The sequence below is a fragment of the Oryzias melastigma genome, linkage group LG7 (genome assembly GCF_002922805.2).
Source record: "Oryzias melastigma strain HK-1 linkage group LG7, ASM292280v2, whole genome shotgun sequence".
In the NCBI taxonomy this organism is placed as follows: Eukaryota; Metazoa; Chordata; class Actinopteri; order Beloniformes; family Adrianichthyidae; genus Oryzias; species Oryzias melastigma.
This window is the reverse complement of record NC_050518.1, coordinates 21,369,278-21,386,377: the sequence shown is the minus strand read 5'-3', so window position 1 is coordinate 21,386,377 and position 17,100 is coordinate 21,369,278. Positions and strand designations below refer to the sequence as shown.

General features: G+C 38.6%; 1 protein-coding gene across 2 annotated transcripts in view; it reads left to right on the top strand.

The window, feature by feature from the left end:
• LOC112159154 (deoxyribonuclease-1) overlaps positions 1 to 17,094 on the top strand; it is a 20,104-nt gene extending 3,010 nt beyond the window's left edge. Inside the window, exons 2-10 of one of the 2 annotated variants that reach the window (XM_024293050.2) lie at positions 5,722 to 5,891; positions 7,970 to 8,058; positions 11,228 to 11,242; positions 13,675 to 13,761; positions 13,899 to 13,996; positions 14,072 to 14,184; positions 14,646 to 14,803; positions 15,351 to 15,447; positions 16,744 to 17,094. In XM_024293050.2, the coding sequence (XP_024148818.1) occupies positions 5,730 to 5,891; positions 7,970 to 8,058; positions 11,228 to 11,242; positions 13,675 to 13,761; positions 13,899 to 13,996; positions 14,072 to 14,184; positions 14,646 to 14,803; positions 15,351 to 15,447; positions 16,744 to 16,875 (951 nt within the window). In that variant the 5' untranslated portion in view covers positions 5,722 to 5,729 and the 3' untranslated portion in view covers positions 16,876 to 17,094. The remainder of the gene's footprint in view (positions 1 to 5,721; positions 5,892 to 7,969; positions 8,059 to 11,227; positions 11,243 to 13,674; positions 13,762 to 13,898; positions 13,997 to 14,071; positions 14,185 to 14,645; positions 14,804 to 15,350; positions 15,448 to 16,743) is intronic. The other variant, XM_024293051.2, reaches the window with a different exon arrangement.
• Positions 17,095 to 17,100: the final 6 nt, after the last annotated feature.

Here is a 17,100-nt window from a genome sequence, read left to right as displayed (position 1 = left end):
AGGCATCTTCAGCGGCCACATTCCGCTTACAGCATTCACACTTGCATTATCACAGGTAGTGTTATAAATCTAGTTCAAACTATATTTCATTGCAATTTTAAGTAACAACAGATACATTACTTTTTTTTAAGGGTGTACTCAAATTATGCAATTTGTTCCAAAACATGTTCCATGTTCTGAAACATACAAAATGTGCTCCACAATACTCCATCAAGACCAGCTTCTCATGTGCCAGCGCTCCAAGAGCAATCCATGCCTGAGGTCGGATTGAACCAGTTCACCTCCCCCTCAGTGATCGACACACCTTTTGTGTAGTTTACCACGCGCTTTATGTCTGTTTACAACCCACAACTACTGTAAATTGGAAAAAATGTACACACACATCAATCATTGAATGTCATGTCTGTTAGTTGCCTGTTTTCACAATCTGCGCATAAATCAAACACCTGCTTTTAAAATAGCTAAATTGGTGTTTTTCTAATCGCTATAATAAACATGCATTTCGACATATAGGACTACTGTTTCATAAAGACAGCTGAAACATTAACTAATGGAGTTTCCACAGAATTATCGAGACTTTGTGAGTTACGTGATGATCAGCTGGTGCAGCAGTTGGTGACTCTGCCCCTCCCACAGACTGCCAGATCAGATTCAGACATAGATTTTGGTAATAGACACACTGGGGTGTACTGGGGGTGTTGAATGTGAAATTAATTTGTAATGTTTGAAATGATATAATGACATTTTCCCATCTAATCAGCCATTTTATCTTGTTAAAGCTTGATAAAAGTATTCTGTCCTGAGGTTTGTAAGAAACTGTCAGGCAGCAGTTGACGCAATCATGGTGGCAGTGTGGAAGGGCTTCTAGGGAGTGATTCTGAGAAGTTGCTCTACTGGTTCCACCAGACCACGCTGTGGGAGGGGCTGACACAAACAAACTTGCCTGAAACTGTCACAGCTTAGTCATTACTGGACTGCTTTTGTGACCATTATGATAATGTTTACACTCAAATTTACACACAAATAACGAAAAAAGAACCTTCATAATGAGAACATTCCTCTGTGGAAACACATTTGTTTAGCTGGATCACATTTAGTTTCCCTATTGTACACTGCCAATAGAATGAAGATATTCCTTGGAATTTCAGTCAGTTCATCCTACAGAAGGTATCTTTCAACGGTTGGTGTATGTATACGTACAGCAGCTGTACCTATTGGGAAAAAAAATAAAAATTAGGCAAACACTGTGGGGGGGTGGGGGGGGGATTCAGAGAAGACCTATGAAAAAAACATGTACTATATATTGGGACTGAACGTGAGATGTTTGGGCACATTTACACTGTTTCAGTCAATAACATTTCTCAAATCTGTTCTTACTTATCCTGTTCAATTCTCACTTATAAAACTCACTGACTGATTTTTCTTTAATTTCTGTAACTCTGATGTGGAAATTCGTTTTTTTTATTAATGCTGTAACAATATTCATACAATCAGTTCCATGACTTCTCAGTTCAGCTGCTTGAAGTATTTACCAAAGTTGTTTAAGAGTATAAATTTGAAAAATTAATCAATATCTGCTCCGTGATGGATTGTGGTGCCACCCCCGGGTCCTAGCTGCCTTGCAAAGGTGTTTCCATGGCATTGACCTCTGGACTCAAATGCAATTATGGTGCTGTGAGAGCAAGCTGTTAGTTGCTTTTCTACTTTCCTTGAAGACCCAGAGTGCTTTACAATTACAGTCCCGTTACCACACATCCACACACTGATGGCGGCTTTACTGCCGAACACTGGCACCAACCCTCCACCAGAGACGAGGTGGAGTTCAATATCTTGACTAAAGACACTTCAATACTTGGGTGGACAAGACGGGAATCGAGCCTGTAAACTTCCGATCAGAGGTCGTCCGCTCTACCTCTGAGCCATCGCTGTACATGAAGGGTTTTTGAGTGAGCTAGCCCCCTTTGACACGATCGACACGATTAAGAGTTTTTAATCACTGCATTGAAATCTTATTCTAGTGTGGGACTTGTTCGGGTAATTAGCAAGGACTATGACATTGGTCCTTGAGCTCTGGAGTCCGACACACTTGTTGAATTTAAATGCACGTTCTTGTCTTTCTGTGTTGTTCTTTTCTCAGATGAACCCTTACTGCTGCTGCCTGACCTGACTCTTTTATAGTTTCATGATTTAAAGATAGATAGACATGAAGACATCAAAGAGTTGCTACAGCCAATGAATACACTTGAAAGCAGTTCAGAGATTTTGTCAAGTTCAACTACCTGACTAAACTTAGCCACACTTTTCTGATCAGTGTGACATATTGAGACATTAATGGAATTGAACATGGGAAGGCATTCCTCAAACTGAAAGAAGTGATGACTAATACTCCACTGCTGGAGTGTTACAGCCCAGAGGGAGAGCTGACGGGGCTGGGTACAGAAGTTGCTTTTGCAAGTAGAGCACTCATGCAAAATAGACTGAGGTTATGTGCAGATAGAAAGGGAGCTTTTGGCATCATTTTTTAATGTTATTTTATTTTATTATTTGTCTGTGTGCATGGAGGAATTCTGTCAATACCCCTATGGTGGGATGCTTTCTGAGTGACCAGAAACAACTGAAAATTTGCTAAAAAGACATTAGAAAGTCGTGCTGAGGATCCAAACCTACTTAAAGAATGGAGATGTTATTGGCTTACACTCAAACAGACCGTACTGTATGTTTTGGAAGATACATAGATGAAAACGGTGCAGTACTGGCTGGGATCTGACAGAATCTAAGTGCAACAGAGCAGAACAAAGGGATATCCAATGTTGGCAAATTCTTTCTGCTGCAATCTGAACTTTTTTGGATTTAACTTGATACCTTTTTCTTTGCATTTGTTCCTAAACTGCTTCAGTTTTCCGTCATGATTACGCTCAGCAGCTTCTTGTGTCTCTCAGCACTGTGGAAGTATGTACAGACCAGGTAGATCCTCCAGAGCCTGTGTCGGCTTCTTTTAAAAGATCTCTGGAGCTACATCCAAGGCCAATGATACCATCCAAATGTTGTTAGATAATTGGATTCTTAAAAACTTTGTCTTTGGATACAACAGGTCTCATGTTAGTGTCTTAGTCAACTGACTCATTCTGTGTCGTGGTCAACTGATGACACTATTCCTCTATGCCCAAGTCTTGCAGCTTTTCCTTAAGCAGTTTCATCACAGCAGCAGGAAACTCCTCTTTGTTTGCTATTGTCTAGCTCAGGGGTGTCCAAAGTCAGTCCTCGAGGGCCGGCCTCTATCTGGTTTACCAGAAACCCTGCCTTATCTGTTGCTGATTACCTAAATCAGGTGTGTTTGGCCAATAAGGAGCTCCAGTCACAGGTTGGTAGGAAAACCAGTAGGACACACCGGCCCTCGGGGACCGACTTTGGACACCCCTGGTCTAGCTCCTCCTGGCAGTCTTTATTCGTATTTTCTCAATTCGTAATTAGATTACTGTTGTTGTACGTGTCTAATAGTTTCTTTATGTCTAAACGTTTTGCATTAGCATTCATCAGGTTAGCTGGGATGTCATTCCAAGTTGCACCACAATGAAAATGTACCTATAAGCCATACCTACAAAAAGTTCACTCTCTCCTCTATTCCCAGCGTCTGTTTCATTCTCTGGATCTGATTCTGAGTCACTGAATTTCTTCATCACTCTTATGTTCATCCATCCTGTTCTCGCTCACTGTTTTGCACACATCTGCTTCTCGCTCCTGGGGCCCTGTCTTCTTGCTTCTATCATGCATTTTCCTTAAGACATGCAAATCCAGATTCTGGTTGTTTTTGGCGTGTTGCTGCATGCACCGTGTCCATTGCAGATGTTGTGATTGCTTTGCTTCATTTTAACGGTTAACAAGTGAAACCCATTTTTCTTTGTGTGACAGTTTGCACACGATTGCCGTGCATCGTGGGTACACAGCCTCAAAGAGGTCCAGAGGATATATGAGAAGCTTACCTGTTGTGCAGCACAGACATAAAGTCAGGTTGATTCAGTTACAGAGTTTATCTCCATTTTGTCTTTTTCTCAGATCTGGAGAGTGCAAACATGGAGCCTTGCTCTTTCTGTTCTTCTCTTAAACAAATCCATGTAGCTGTCTACAGCTGATGTAGACTTAGCTGAAAACATCATGAATTTTTCTAAAACATTAGCTAAACTCCAAATTAGCCTAAAACCTCCAGTGGACAAAAAATAGCAAAAAACGTTAACATGTTGCTAAAATAGAAGCTTAACACTAAATATTTTTATAATTACTATTATTTTATCTTTCTTCAGCCAGAGAGCCACCATGGAGCGATGAAAGAGCCACATGTGGCTCTGGAGCCGCAGGTTGCAGACCCCTGGTTTAGAACAATGGTACCCAACCCCGGGTCGTGGACGAGTTTGGGGGCAAAATTGGTACCGGGCCTTAAAGAAAAAAAAAACATATTTAAGATAAGATCAACTTTATTCATCCCCGCAGGGAAATTCAGTTGTATAAGCAGCAATAAATAATAATAAAAAGCACAAAACACCAGTAAACTGCTAAAAGATCAATACAAAGTTCAAATGATCAATAAAAAGTAACTAACTTATACATATAAGTAGTCATAGCAGCAGAATAAATATAAACAAATGTACACACAGAGCAGCAGAAAAAATATAAATATAAACAAATGTACACACATAGCAGCAGAAAAAGACTATATACACACATGTACAAAGATGTAAAAAAGAGCCAAGAAAAAGCACCAAGGTGTTTTCCTTTCACCTTTTACACATGGAGGAGTTATATAGCCTAATGGCAGATGGCAGGAATGACTTCCTGTACCGCTCCTTAGAGCAGCGGGGCTGCAAGAGTCTACAGCTGAAGCTGCTTCTCAGTGTGTCCACTGTTGCATAAAGAGGGTGGGAGGGATTGTCCATAATGGTCAGCAGTTTAGCTAACATTCTGTCTCTCGCCACTTCCTCTAGGCTGGCTAGCTTGGAACCAACAACAGAACCAGCCATTTATTTTGTTTTCTTTTTTTATTTGATTTTGAAGGTAGTTTTTTTTTGCAAAACTACTGGATTCTTCCTGATGCATCCTAAAATCTAGCCGGTGCCGATGTTTGACAAAGAATGACGATAAACCCTTGTGCTATCTTATGGGGTCCAGTTAACCCAAGCCTCACAATGTCGTGTTATTCCTCCCATGACTAATGTGGATGAAGGTGGACAGGATTTCATGTCTGCTATGACAGCAGTGGAAATTAAAAATCCTTGAAAAAAGTTTCATGCTCTGTCTTGTACTGTCCAGATGACCCCACTCCCAACACCAACACACCTAGGATAGCACAAGGGTTACGAATCATAATGTGAGGACTTAAAATAAGGAGACTTTAAGTTAAGATGCCAAATTTTAAGGCACTGTTACCTTGATGAATGAGAACTTTCATGCACGTGAAAAAGAAACTGACATTTGAATGTACTTCTGATTTTTGTGTGTTTGGAGGGGTGTGTTGTACCAGCTGTTACCCCTTTGTTCAGTGTTAAGTCCTATATTTTGGTCTGTAAGCTAAAAGACTTTTAGACTTAGGTTTTGACTGAAAGGAAACCAACTTTAGAGGAAGCGTGTCACAGATGGAACCACACATGAAAAAGCTTTTTTTTAAACCACAGCAACCATCATGTGACAGAAGCTGTAACTCATGCCTGTGCCATGCAATGATCTCCACAGATCCAGTGATGTGGCCGTTCACTTGTCTCGGTTTCCTCGTCCTCCTCTCCCTCCTGAGCATCTCGACTGGAAAGAGTGCAGAGAACGGATTCAGGATATGTGCTTACAATCTGCAAAACTTTAACAAGGAAAGGGCGTCGCACACAATGACGCTACACTCTCTGACGCGGGTAAGTCTGACACTTTCTGTTCAGCTTCCCTCTTGGTGAAGTCAATATTTGTGTGTCATGGTTTTTCTTTTCATAGTGTTTGAAGTTGATGAAAATTCATTTAAAAAGGGTAATTTGGTTAATCACAATTGAATCTCAGTCAAAAGTGAGATTTTTTAAAATGAAATTGAATAAAAGCTAAAAGACTTTCTCATCAGTTGGACTAATATTTTTAACATAACTGAATTGAGAAATTTACTTTTTATTTTTACATTTAATTCAAGTGAAGCATTAGTAAAGGGTTGTGTTTACCATGTTATAGAGCCTCAATTAAGATTTTTAGCGCCTGTAGTTTAGGTGTTAAGCTGTGTTCACACCGAACACCATTTGTGCAGCACAGGCGGCCAGTTTCAATGTCAAGTCAATGGTAGAAATGGGACCTGAGGTCCTGCGGTGCGATTTGACTGACCGCCGCGGCAGTTTGGCAGCAGTGCGATTGGAGCAGTGGGGTGTAAACTGGCCAGGCGAGGGCGCTGAGGCAAATCAACCAATCAGGAACTCACGTGAGGTTTTCAGTGGGTCAATCAGCAGGTAGAAGAACAATGCGAGCCTTTTTCTCCAGATCTTTATCCATTTTCTTAACCCTCTACAGCCGCGGGTACACCCTGGACAGGTTACCGGTCTTTCAAACCCGCAGCGGCTTTCTGACTCCAGGACAGCTAGCCGACCACGTTGGGAAGGCAGCCAGCTCAGGCCTCCTGAACTTTATGATATTTCTGTTATTTTCATCAAGACAATAATAAAAAAAGGTCCTCTAATTTTATGTTTGCGTTTATTTTTGCCTTCTCAAATGAATACGGGATAGCGAGCCGTCAAACTGGGTCACAGAGACACAGAAACACAGTGGAAAGCGCAGTTGTTTATACACAGCCCCCGGAGTGGGAGTGAAGCCCCCAGTACCAGGAAAATCTTTGAATCATCTCATGAACCCATGGGAAATGTCATTACTAAAAAAACCTGATCTCTCAACATCATCCTTGTCTTGCATACATTGGAAGTGAGATAAACACAGACACTGCTCCATGTAGCGATCAGGCTAAAAATATTAGCTGGTAGCTCCTCCCACACGAGGACGTGGCGTCAAGAAAACACATTTTTGGACAGGCGGCGAACAGTCACTTAGGTAAAGGAGAGTGAACCAACACAAATTTGGTGCTCAAATCATGTTCGGTGTGAACGCAGCATTATTTTTTGTCTGACAAGCTCTTATGATGAAAATGTTCCTCTAAAAACTGTTTTAAATCTCACGTTCTTGGCCCTCGTTAATGAACCTCTCAGACATAAGAGGATGAGGTGATTTTTTTATTTTTTTATTTATTTATTTATTTATTTATTTGGGGCGGGGGGGGTACAGTGACCCAGATCCAATCTAACAACACAAATCTTATGATCAATCTGATGTTATTAGTTAGTTAGGTACAGCGACACACTTCTGGAGGTCACCTAGGGAGGTGGAAATCTTTAACAGTCTTTTAAAAGTTTTAAACTGGAATGTCCAGATATCTTTTAGAAGGAATTTTTATAAACGTGGTTTCTATTGACTTAACCCTTTAACTGCCTGCTAAACCAAATGGTGGAGCACACTTTAGTACTAAATTTTGAATACCAGTGATTGTGGGTCTTACTCACCCAAGGGAAAAAGAAAAAGAAAATATATTTTTTATTTTGTTGTTTGTCTTTTTGGTGGGAGGTGTAAAAGGCTTTGTTAGCTTTTGAAGTTTTTTTCTTTTCAGCTGAATCTTTGAATTACTTTTCTTTTTAGATATAATACAGTTTTGGCATCAAATCTGATATGAACTCATTTACAAGATGGAAATGTAACTTTTCTTAGCTCTAACATTTGTTAGGAGTTTATTGGATCAGAAAAACTTTCAGTTTCTATTCCATTTAAATTCTATTTAAAACATCAACCTTATTATTAATATTTGTGTTTTTGTTACCATTGAGTGAATTTTCATCAAATTAGCCCATTTTATTTTTGACTTTTATTTTGAAACTACAAAATTGTTTTTGTTTTCCTTTTTTTAAACTGTGTACAGATTGTGGCTCGCTGTCACATCACTCTTCTGCAGCATGTGGTGGATCCAGACGGTGAAGCCATCAAAACTCTACTGGCTTCACTCAACAGGTATATTCATTTGACATGAATCACGTCAACCTTGGAACTACAAACTGTTATGCAAATTATATTTAACCCTTTAACATCTAAGGCATCACCGGTGACACTGAAGCACAAAATATTTAACACACATACGGTTGAAAAGTTACAGTAAATCAAAGACCATAAACACGGGAGGTTAAAGGTTTAAGTGTCAAAAAATCAAATTATTTATTTTTCAATGAAACTCATGGAGGATATTGTGTCTCTGTGGATCACTGAAATCAATTTCAGACCATCTCCGTTTTCTGTGTGAGCTCAATTAAAGGAAAAACTACTAAAGAAGGATGTTCCACATTATTAAGCAGAACAACATTTTTTTAAACAGTATGGGAAAGAAAAGCGTGAAATAGTCACATTTATTGGACAAGGTACGAAACTTTGGATATTTTCACAAAAACTTATTACTAAGAGATTTGTTTCTGATTCAGACACACACGTTTGTTCAGATAAAGACAGAATTAGATGTTTGTGCCAGTCAAATACATCAGATTAAGAGAGTAGCTGCTAAAATACCAATATTATTGCTATTCATTCATCCTGCAAAGAAAGTTCAATGTATGAAAGAATTGTGAAGCTGCTACAAAATAAGGGTCCCATGTTCAAATGGAACTTGAACTAGATGTTTTTGATTGGAAATGCAGCAAATTCAACAAATCACCATTTTCAGTTCTTCAGAATCTATGTAATGTTACTGTTGTGTGTAATAATGTGGAACAGTGACTTTGAAGTGATTTAAAAAAAAAAAATACCAATGGAAAATCTAAAATAAACTCTAATGGATACTGACATGAAAATGATGGTATCGTTTGCATTGAGGATTTTGAAAAATCATAGAAAAACATCAGTCATATAATAATTTGGAAGGTGTTGTAGTTGGTTTTAAGTCACTCCAGATACTTTGCATCAACATGAGTGAACATACAGGGTTAGAAATACAGGGAAAAAATAATTTTTCACACTTTTTGTTGATTAAAGCCCATTGCTCAGACAATTAAAATGGTTTTATTTTTGTATGAAGTTCATTTACTGCAAACTGCTGCACCAGATCAAAGAATTTTCTGAGATCTCAGTAAAACAGGGGTATGATGCGAGAAAGCCACTATTTTGGCTAATTTAGGCTTTTTTTCAGTTTTTTAGGCTATTTTGGAGTTTACCTAAAAAACTATAATAAGTCTAAATCAGCCAAAACAGCAAGCATGTAGTTGAAATATTAGCTAAACCCAAAAATAGCCTAAAAGAAAAAAGAAAAAAAAAGCCTAAATTATATCCAAAACAGGTAGCATGTAGTTGAAATGTTAGCTGAACCCAAAAATAGTATAAAACCGATAGAAGCTTAAATTACCGCCAAAACATCGAGCATGTAGCTGAAATATTAATCATGACTGTGTGAGTTTGTGAGCGCCAGTATTCTGTCATGCTAAAATAAAACACAGCAGTTCCCTTTAAGGAAACGGATTACTCAGCAGCTGGTCTTTCACTTCACTGTGCAGGAACCTTCTACTGTAGCAAATGAAGAACTAGGAAAACAGAAGTCTGTCAATGATCTTCATACACTTCCTTTTCCTTTAAAGTTAATATCTTATTCTAGGCTTTTTAAAGGGTCAAACTATGATTTTCTTGATCCTTTCAGAGTGAACTATATCCATATATATGATCATATATTACATTTGGAACACTAAAAACAAATTATTTATGAATTATGAGCTCTTTTCCTACCCGGAAGTGAAACCACTCGATTTCTGAAGCTCCACCTGCCACTGCGCGCAAATATTGCTTTGGGGTTCTTTCTAGTGAGGAATGAACAGTATAATACACTTAAAAGCTCAAAAACTCGATTTTTCATGGTAGAATTTTGCGATATGATACTGCGTCAATTTGTCCGTTACTCCCTGACACGCAATACAGTTATTCTACAAGAAATACACAAAAAAACATTGTTACTGCAAATAAATTATCTACAAATAAATGTCTGTCTTTTCATTTCAAAATGTTGCAACAGATGGGATTAGAAGAATCTCAGACCAGAACTTCTTTCAAAGCCATTTGTAGTACTTTGCAACAGAAATGCTGTTTCGTTTAATTAGATTATTAGAAATATTCATTTCAAAGTGCTAAAATAAACATAATAAACTGAAGTAAAGGGGATGAATGACAATATTCAAAGCTCAAAAGTTCTTTGGATCAAGATTAAAGACCCAATGAAGACATATCAGAAGATGATCGGAGTAGGACTTTAAGAACTTATTAAGTCCAAGCTCCTTTTTTCAATTCAATCCCAACCTAACTTTATATAAAATATATTTTTAAGAAATTTCATGTTAGTATTAATACTAGGCAATATGGAAAAAAAAATATGATTATATTGTACATATTTTATATCACAGTTACAATATATATCATGATCCTAACCAATAAAGTATATTTTCAGGTTTTTCTCTGAAAAAAAATGGACAAAAATGGCATTACTTACCCCTTTCTCTGACTTTATTTTTCAAGAAACATGTTGCTAATTTGTCACGAATGAGAAACATTTTTTTAAAGTGCACAACAGTTTCAAGTTTCTTAGTAGGAAAACACATTTTTGTAAAAAAAAGTTGAGCAATAAAAATCAACAGATAAAAGAAGTGAAATGGCACAATAGACACTTTTCAATCACCCACAGGATTTGTATCGTCATATCGCACAGCATTACTTAGTATCAACTATAAACTTGAATAATTTGTCAATATATACTCTACTTATAATAATTTCCAGATATTAGGATATGAAAACTCTTTCATAGTTGAGCAAAAAAAGGTTAAAAATTTAATACAACTAAAATAAAAAATATTTTGTAGATAGAAATGTATAAAAAATGAATTGATGTGAATCTGATCAGATCATAAAATCTTATCATGACCCTTTTAGTCAGTTTGATTCAGGCAGTGATGTCTTGTTCTGTCAATGATCTGCACAAAAGACGAGCAGTTTAACGACTTCCATCAAAGTCAGTCAACCTGAGAAGGAGATCAGGGTCCTGAATGTGTGAACCTGGAGAGTATGCAGCAACGACAGGAAATGATGTCATCCAGCAGCTCTGCTCTGTTTGTGGTGAGCGATGTGTGCTGATCACCTTCTGTCTGCTGTGTGCTTCCAGCATGGAGTCTGACAGGTACAGTGGATCAACCAGCATGCTCAACACCCTCAGACTCAATCGTCTCCTTGCATCTGTAACTGTGAAATCCCAGCTGGGTTCTTGGCTTTAGGTCACCTTCACTCTCCTGTCTTCCTGTTCAAATGAAGCCTCTGTGTTTGTATGGAGGTGGGGTTGTGCTGTTTGTTTTGTACTGCACAGGCTCCTGCAGAGTTCAGGAGAACATCTCAGTGAGGCTCTTCCAGTGTGTGATCGGGGGGTTTAAATATTTTTCCCTGTGTGACACAGACATGACTACATCATTGATTACTTAAAAAATGTTCTAAATTCAAAGTATTTGGTTAAGATCATGAACTTTAATTCTAACAGGTTTGAATCTGTGTTGGGAATCTGGGACTTTATTTCTACTAAGACTCACTAACACTTGAATGGGGTTTTCTCTCCAAGTGGATCAATCACTGACGTCCATGTTGGCTATGAAACCAGAGTGCTGTGGAGTGTTGGGAAGAAGGGTGTTTGGGAAAGGGATTCAAGAATCAACGTTTGGGATGGTTCACATGTTCATCGAAACTTCAACATGAGATTTCTTTGATATTATTGTTAAAATGTTAGATGAGATGTTGTAGGGTCTTTTTAATGGAGGAAAACCAACATGTTCTCATCCTCAAGTCGCCACGTATTGATGTTTGGTTCTGTGTCACTTTTTGGCGTTTTGGGTGACCCCAACTTGTTTTTTGACACGCTGGCTGTTCGTGAAATCAAGGGTCCGCAACCCTCGGAATGCTGTATTGGATGCGGTACTGGCCATAGACTGGTCCTTGGGACTCGTCCAGGACGCGGAACCAGATCCGGTACCGGACTTGGACGTGTCCAGTACCAATACCCTAACCTGGCATCGGACACCCTACCAAAAGCGGTACTGGACACGGACTGGTCCTCAGAACGCGGCCAGTAGCCTAACCCGGCACTGGATGTGGTACTGGATGTGAAATGGTCCTCGGGACATGTCCAGTACCAGTACCCTAACCCGGCACCAGATGCGTTACCGGACACGGACTGGTCCTCGGGACTGGATACAGTACCGGATGCGGACAGGTCCTAGGGACACTTCCAGTACCAGTACCCTAACCCGGACACCCTACCAAAAGCGGTACCGGTCATGGACTGGTCCTCAGAACACGTCCAGTACCGATACCCTAACCTGGCACCAAGCTCACTACCTGGTGCAGTACCGGACGCGGACTGATCCTAGGGAGATGTGAGATATGCAGGTGATGCGTAGACGTTTGTAGGATGTCCACACAAACTACTCTCCAATAGTTTTATTCTGTCAGTTCTAACAGCCTAATGGCTCCTTGCAAGTACAAGAGGTTGAAAAAATGAGAAATCCTCACATACTTCACCTTTACTTACCCTTGGGTGTTGTATAAGTATTTGCTTCGACTGTTGCCTTCAATTAGCGTCAACGCCGTACAGGTTTACCGAGCAATGCCCCGTACCCGTTTGACGATTCGGAAACCTCCTGTTTCCTCCCGTGAGGGCAGTTGGGACTAAGGCGTTAAATGTGACAACTCAAACCTGGAATCTTTAGTTTCAAAAAGATACATTTTTTTTAAGGTTGAAAATATCCAAACTTAAATATCCGAGTTTTTGCTTTTGCTTAGATTTTCCAGACCCTTTGTAAATTGTACAGAAATCGGAGGTCATCGTTTTTATACCTAATCCTGATTCCTGTATATCCATCCAATCTTCTCCAATGCTTCTCATGTCCTTTATCAATTTCAATTTTTAAATTCCTGTTTGAGAGTTTTGTTGCACCCCCGTGCTATCCTATGGGGTCCAGATGAACCCACTTTTAATGTAAACATGCCTAGGATAGCACAAGGGTTACGAAAACTTTACAACTTTTTAAAAACCTGGTGTTGGTCTGGATGCTACTCCGTTTTAGCATACTGTAATCCAAATCCAAAGATCGGAGAGAAAATTTACAGCAGCAGGCTGGTATTTAACCTTTGTGTTAGGCTGATCTGGTCATACACTTTGCTGTTAATCTTTGATTGTTACTTAAATACTTTTGAAAGTCTAAATAAAACATGAATCTAAAAACATTTTTCTGTACTTTTAACCAGCTGTATGCATCAAATCTATTCACATGGCCCTTCAAATCCAAAACAACTGTCTCAAAGTCTTCAACCAGGAGCCATTCATGAAACAAAAACCTGAATAAAACTAATTTCTTTTTAAACATTTTATTTAATAAAATGTACAAAAATAAACTACACTGGTGGACAAGTGTTGGTACCCCTCAGTTAAAGAAGGACAAACCCACAATTCTCACTGAGAAAAGTGTTTAACTTTTTAACTCTGCTGGTTATTGACTCCAAACTGGTGTGTTTGCTATTCCTTTGCTCCTTTCTAACAGTCGTTTATGTTGTTGTTGTTGTTTTAAGATATGACGGCACTAAGTTCCACTCCGTATCCAGTGAACTGCTGGGGAAGTCACCCAATGACATGCAGCAGTATGTGTTCATCTGGAGGTAAGGTCTCCAAAACTAATCTGAATGTGTTCTTCAGGTGATGACATGTTCATTCCAAAGAAAATGAGGTTTCATAGTTTCAGGAAAGCTAGAAGAATGTAGATAAGGTTTTATATTCCATCTCTCCTCTGTAACAGGCACAACGCAGCAAACCTCACCAATAAACACCAGTACCGAAAGGATGGCCCTTTTGTCCGAGCGCCATTTGTTGTGAAGTTTCAAAGCAGCAAAACCTGTCAGTGGACAAAGTCCATCTTCACAGTTTGTTGCGGTTCTTTGTTCTAACCTGCCTTGTTTTTTAATCCCACAGTAATCGGAGAGTTCATACTGGTTCCCCTCCACTCCGAGCCCTTGCAGGCCATCCAAGAGATCGACAGCCTCTACGACGTGTTTGAAGAAGTCAGCTCCATGTGGAATAACACAGTGAGTGAGCGCGTTCTGCATGCAGCCACGTTGGAGTCCATGAAATGTTCAATATGTTCAAAAAGGAGAGGAAACAGACAGCGTTCAAATCCAGTATCAGCAGTTGTCATCATTTTTCGTATTTTTATTCTAAATGTCGGAGGGAACTTAGAGCGAGGCGTCGCCGGTGACGCTTGAACAAAAACTCGTGAACATATTGTAACTTTTCAACCGTGAAAACGGTCGTCATCATTCTGAAGGAGAAAAGCGGCGCAGCTGGTAATGACGTAAAATCCAAAACCAAACGTTCTTGTTTTCGGTTCGTCATGTTGAAGCACAGTATGGGCTCCTGACTACAATACCCATAATGCTCTGACAATACATCAAGCGGTGCAGCTTTGCAGTTTACCATATTCCCGCTGAGACAGTTTTTTGAGCCTCTGTGACAGATTTCGACTCAGCTTTGGTTCCTTTGACTCCAGGACGTGATGTTCTTGGGGGATTTCCACGCCGGCTGCGGCTTCGTGACCAGACCTGACCGTAAAAGTATCCGCCTGTACACAAACTCCAGCTTCTCCTGGTTGATTGGAGAACAAGTGGACACCACCGTCACCGACTCAACTACCTGTCCATATGACAGGTTTGTGTCCTTCTGCTGGCGTGCCTTGACACATGTTTTTGTGTTTCTGTATTTCTTGTTTGTTTATTCGTCTGTAGGTATGTGTTGAAGACACGCTCCAATGAAAATTATGTTCTTGTGGCATTTTGTTAGATGATGGAGGCATTAGCAATATTGAAAATGACTGAAGTGTCACTACAGAATTACACAAAAAAATTCATACATTTGGTGTTTTCGTTGATTTAGAAAAAAACTTTTGACTCAATTGAGAAAAAATACATTGTGGTATTCCACAAGGCTTCTGCAGGCATTTGTGTATTTCTACATGTTTTTGTGGGTTTCTGTGCGTTTGTGTTTTTCTTTTTTGCATGTTTGTGTTTTATTTGGAGGTTTTTTTTGTGTATCTGCAAGTGTGTGTTTGTGCTTCCTTGTGTTTGAGTGGTTTGAAGAACATTTTTTTTATTACTTGAAGAAAGTTGATGAAACAAAATCAATTTTTAGTGGGTTAAGACTGTTAAATATCAGATGTTTTCATCAGTTGTAATGCTTGTGTGTGTGTGTGTAACAGGATTGTGGTGCATGGACAGCCCTTCCTGAAGGCCGTTGTGCCGTACTCCGGAAAAGTCTTTAACTTTGGCAAAGAATTTAAATTCTCTAGAGCTAAGGTGAGATGACATTTCTGTTTTATTTAACAAATAAATAAATACATTTGGTGGATCAGAAGTGAATTTTTAAGTACAAAGTTTTTTTTGTGTGTTTTTTTTTTACCACAAAAGTAGTGAGATATCCCAAACCAAAGGTCGTTATCTGAGGCCTCAGAGCGAAGAATTTGAAGGTTTAGAGCAGAACTCCAAAGAGAAAACAGTTTGAGATTCCTGGAGAAGTTTGTTCTGTCTAAACACTGAAGAACAACAGAGATTCACAAATCAGAACAAAGTCCAGACGTTTGACGGTCAGCTGCTTAAATAGTATTTTATTTACAGATTTAGTTGGAATAAAAATAGTGTTCCAAATGTGTCATTTCATGTTGTGATTATTTGCGGATAAGTGGTTGCCAAATAATGTAACAAAAAACCTGGGATTAATCACAACTGATTTTTCCCCAGATTTGCAATCAATTAGTTAATTTTTTAAATTGATTCCCATCCCTAAAAAAACTTCAAAACATTTAGAATAAACTGAGATTCGCCTAGATGTGAGGCAAAAAACACATAACTAAATTATATTCAATCATTTTTAAATTCCATTTGTTAAAACTTTAACCAGTTTAGTGCTATTTATGAAAGTAAATCAATGTTTGGAGATTTTTTTTTGACTAACTAAATGAAAACACATTTAAAGAAGATATCAACAGAATTTCTGACAGTAAATTAAACTTTTTTTTGCTTAGTTGTTTGACATGTTAAAATGTAAGCAGAAATGACAAAACTTAAATAACTGATCTATTCTGTATTTAATCATTAGCATTTTTCATTAAAGCTAAAGAGCCTCAATAAAGGGATAAACGAGGATCCGGAGTTACAGGTTGCAGACCTTTGGTCTGAGGGAATGGGAGGAGACTAATTTATAATCCCACCCCTTTAATGCTTATCTTTTTATTTCATGACATAAATTGAACTTAAAAAAAAAAGATATCAAATGTACAAGAATGCAAACTTAAGTTTTCAAAATTAAACAGTTTGATGAGGAGCACTAGACGACAGTACAGTCTTAATATACTGTAAAATGTGGCATTCAAATATTTGTAGATAAATTAATATGAAATAATGATATCTAACACATTTAAATTGTATACTAATAAATGAAAAAAAAAATCAAAATTGCAATTTATTTAAGTGAAAACAATGATTTTAAATAAAAAGCTCTAATTAAAGAATGTTGAATTTTGAGACCAGACATGTTTAGACAGAAACAGAAGCTCCTCCCACCGCTCTGACTCTTCTCTCATTGGTGTTTTCCAGGTTCTGGACGTGAGCGACCATTACCCCGTGGAGGTGAGGCTGAAGGGCTCCGGCCTTCCTCTTCAGGCCACGCCCCTCACAGTCATCCTGTGCGTCGCTGTGGTGGCGCGTTTTCTCCTTCCTGGTCTGTGATCAGCGGGTGGATTCCAACGTCTTTAGTTTTGAATTCCAGATATTTTTTTTTATTTTTTTTTCTCAGTCGGGTCTCCTGAAGCACAAAGAGCCAAGTGGAAAAAAAGAGCATTTATTTTAAAGCAACAAGATCTGATTGAAGTGAAGATGTTTGGTTTGAGATCTTCAAAATCTCAAGTTTTCTCATAAGAACCATTAAATAGATTCATTACAGGGAATGGAAAT